The 3,681-nt window shown below is 43.2% G+C and overlaps 1 protein-coding gene across 1 annotated transcript in view; it reads left to right on the forward strand.

The window, feature by feature from the left end:
• The window catches only part of VLDLR (very low density lipoprotein receptor), a gene marked incomplete at its 5' end in the record, with an annotated part of 10,361 nt that overhangs the window by 1,528 nt on the left and 5,152 nt on the right, over positions 1 to 3,681 (forward strand). The window contains 8 exons of the mRNA XM_009074777.1: positions 802 to 1,173; positions 1,281 to 1,403; positions 1,487 to 1,609; positions 2,056 to 2,175; positions 2,253 to 2,378; positions 2,773 to 2,944; positions 3,273 to 3,497; positions 3,655 to 3,679. Of these exons, the coding sequence (XP_009073025.1) occupies positions 802 to 1,173; positions 1,281 to 1,403; positions 1,487 to 1,609; positions 2,056 to 2,175; positions 2,253 to 2,378; positions 2,773 to 2,944; positions 3,273 to 3,497; positions 3,655 to 3,679 (1,286 nt within the window). The remainder of the gene's footprint in view (positions 1 to 801; positions 1,174 to 1,280; positions 1,404 to 1,486; positions 1,610 to 2,055; positions 2,176 to 2,252; positions 2,379 to 2,772; positions 2,945 to 3,272; positions 3,498 to 3,654; positions 3,680 to 3,681) is intronic.

The raw sequence follows: 3,681 nt of genomic DNA on the forward strand, positions 1-3,681 counted from the left end.
TGTTGTCTGAGGTGTTCTGAGACAAATTTGCTGTAACCAAAGTCACAGGGCTGACTTGCATCAGAACCACCTTATCTGGATGGCCTAATGAGACACAGGTCTCTAGAATTCTGCTATGTATCTGTGGAGTTGATGCCTTATTCAGCAAACAAATGCCTTAATCTGACAAGTAAATCTACAGACAGTATTTCTAATGAAACTGATCAAACTATCAGTCTAGGCATACTGAGCTGCTAGCTACACTGCTATTAAACCAGTGTAATTTGTACTGGCATAAGATATGTGGGTGTGCTTAAACCACAGGATCAACTGGTGCAAGATCTTGATCTGTTATCCCCACTGGTCCAGGCAAATGAGCTACTACTGTCCTGGGGACCAGCACAAAACACTTCAATTTCAAACTACAGTATGTGCTGACCATCTGGCTTCCTTAATCTTACTCTGTATTCTACAATTAGCAATCCTTTTACCTTCTGTCTGTGGTTCACAGGGGTAGAGCCTGTTTTCTGAAAGGCTCACAATCTGAAGCACAGAACAGTTTAGCTACTTCAGAAGGTTATTCTCAATCAGTAGTTCAAAACCAGTGCCTTTCACTCATAATCTCCTAAGACAAGGAGGACGGTCTGTGTGGGTCACAGGTGTCCTGTAGATAGTCAGTTAGGCTCTCCAAGAGCTTTATATGGGATGCTAATCTTCTGTCAGCTGACTGCTGATGGAAAAATCTGCATAACAAAACACCTTCATACAAAAGTCAGCCTTCTTGTGATAACCTGCTAACCTCTCCTGCTCCTATTACCCCAGGCAATGTGACTTGTAGTCCAGCAGAGTTCACATGCAACAGTGGGCAATGTATTTCCAAGAGCTTTGTCTGCAATGGTCAAGATGACTGCAGCGATGGCAGTGATGAGCTAGAGTGTGCACCTCCTACCTGCGGAGTTCATGAGTTCCAGTGCAAAACCTCCACTTGCATCCCCATCAGCTGGGTGTGTGATGATGACGCTGACTGCTCAGACCACTCAGATGAATCTCTAGAGCAATGTGGCCGCCAGCCTGCACCTCCTGTGAAGTGCTCTTCCAGTGAGGTGCAATGCGGCTCCGGTGAATGCATCCACAAAAAATGGCGCTGTGATGGTGATCCTGACTGCAAGGATGGAAGTGATGAAGTCAACTGCCGTAAGTTAAATTGGTCCTTCTCTTAGGAGGCACTGCTTGGCTCCTGCTTCATTTTCTTTCCTTCAGTAAACCTCAGGGGTAAAAGTCTATAATGGCTGTGTCCTCAGCTTCTCGGACCTGCAGACCAGACCAGTTCAGGTGTGAAGATGGGAACTGCATCCATGGAAGTAGGCAGTGCAATGGTGTGAGAGACTGTCTGGATGGCACTGATGAAGCAAATTGCAACAATGGTAAGTGGAACTAAGCAAGAATAAAGTCTTTGCAGGATATCTATTGAAGTTGGTAGTTGCTCTCACACTCTTCATTATGTCAGTTATTCAGTGCTCAGGACCTGGCAAATTCAAGTGCAAAAGTGGAGAATGCATAGATGTCAATAAAGTGTGTAACCAGCAGAGAGACTGCAAGGACTGGAGTGATGAGCCCCTCAAGGAGTGTAGTAAGTGAATAAACTCATTATACATTGTTGACTACTAGATATACTTGGATACAGCCTCTGAGCTATCAGATGTCAGCCTGGAATGCCCATCTGCAGTTCTTGGGGCCAAAAATACAGTCAAAACCAACCTAGTTAATAGGCTGGTTTTATCCTAGCTAAACTGGCTGTTGGGATGACTTGTCTGTGGCCAGAAGGCATTTAAATGCATTAGAAACATGAACTTTCAGGAGCCTCAATCTTTGCTGCCTACTTGTAACACAGATCAGACTGAACAAACATGAATTTGAGGAGGGTCTTTTGCATGTGACTTCAAGTGCCAGAATGTTTTCTCAGATGTGGCATGTATCATTAGAAAATGGATGAGTACCTGGTAAAGTGCTCCATGACTAATACTGTAAGACTAAATATGTGTGCTGTCTCAGAAGGTGCCCATTTCTCTCTTCTAGACATAAATGAATGTCTGCTGAACAATGGTGGATGTTCTCATATCTGCAGAGATCTTGTTATTGGCTATGAATGTGACTGTCCAGCTGGGTTTGAGCTTCTAGACAGGAGAACCTGTGGAGGCAAGTATCTAGTAGTTTAGCGTGGACTCTACTGGTAGTATTGGAGGTGAGAATAAACTAAACCATTGTTTTTACAGATATCGATGAATGCCAGAACCCTGGTATCTGTAGTCAAATCTGTATCAACCTGAAAGGGGGCTACAAATGTGAATGTAGCCGTGGCTATCAGATGGATCTTGCTACTGGGGTGTGCAAGGCAGTGGGTGAGTGTTAGCATAAGACTTTTATATCACCACTTTAAAATGAACTAGTAAGTGATGCACTGTTTATGCTACTGTGGTTTTGACACTAGTTGTTGTGCTGTTACCAGTATAACTTGTACAGATCTGTACACTCCTAACACATACCATGATGCCATGATACAGTACTTTAAAGCTGCCTGACATAAACTGCTTGTCTCTGCTCCCTGGGCAGGAGGACCCTCCCCATCAAGTTCTGGAGGGAGAAAAGGGTGAGGTATGGTACAGCCATGATCTGTCGGCATCGGTTATCAAGTGTGGATGGCAAATACCAAACATGATGACTCTTAGAAATTTTCATTAAAGAATATGACGTGACTGGATATCTAAAAGTACAGATAATACACTCTTTTCACAGGGAAGGAACCATGTCTCATTTTCACCAACCGCCGGGATATCAGGAAGATTGGCCTTGAGAGGAAAGAATACATTCAGCTAGTAGAGCAGCTGAGAAACTCTATAGCTCTAGATGCTGATATTGCTGAGCAAAAGCTTTACTGGGCTGACTTCAGCCAAAAAGCAATCTTCAGGTAAATAGACTCAGTTTTTGAACCTAGTGGACTTCCCTATACTGATGTTTTACCCAAGATATTTCTCTAGACTCTGGTAATGAGAACTAGATTCCTGGTGTCCTAAAGAAAAAGTACAGTTGATGCAAGTTCCCACAACTAGCAGTGTGTATGTCTATTGCACTTCCTAGGAACTGCTGCTACAATTGTACAAAAAGGCACTCTGGAAAGTCACCCATGCATCTTCTGCATTGACTGCCTGAGATCAGTGTGCAGTATTTGCTGAGGCATGCCAAGGGGTAGTATCTACGGAGGAAGCAGTTGAAAGCAAATAATTCTTGTTTTCCAGTGCCTCTATTGATACCCGTGATAAAGTTGGAACGCACATCAAAATCCTGGACAACATACACAGCCCTGCAGGAATTGCCATTGACTGGGTTTATAAGAACATATACTGGTCTGACTCAACTGCAAAGACCATTTCAGTGGCTAGCCTAGATGGCAAAAAAAGAAAGGTTTTGTTTTACTCTGAGCTGAGAGAGCCAGCTTCTATTGCTGTAGATCCTATCTCTGGGTGAGTATTTGTCCTGATTCTTTTAAGAGAGCAGACCTATCCGCTACTTCATGTCTTGATAACTGACTTAGGTAGCCTTTGTTAGTTATTAATCATAATAAAGAGTGATACTACACAGTACTATAGTGCATCATATAACATAAATTGTGCTTCACAGCTTTATGTACTGGTCAGACTGGGGTGA

This window comes from Acanthisitta chloris, unplaced genomic scaffold (assembly GCF_000695815.1).
Source record: "Acanthisitta chloris isolate BGI_N310 unplaced genomic scaffold, ASM69581v1 scaffold7745, whole genome shotgun sequence".
NCBI lineage: Eukaryota > Metazoa > Chordata > Aves > Passeriformes > Acanthisittidae > Acanthisitta > Acanthisitta chloris.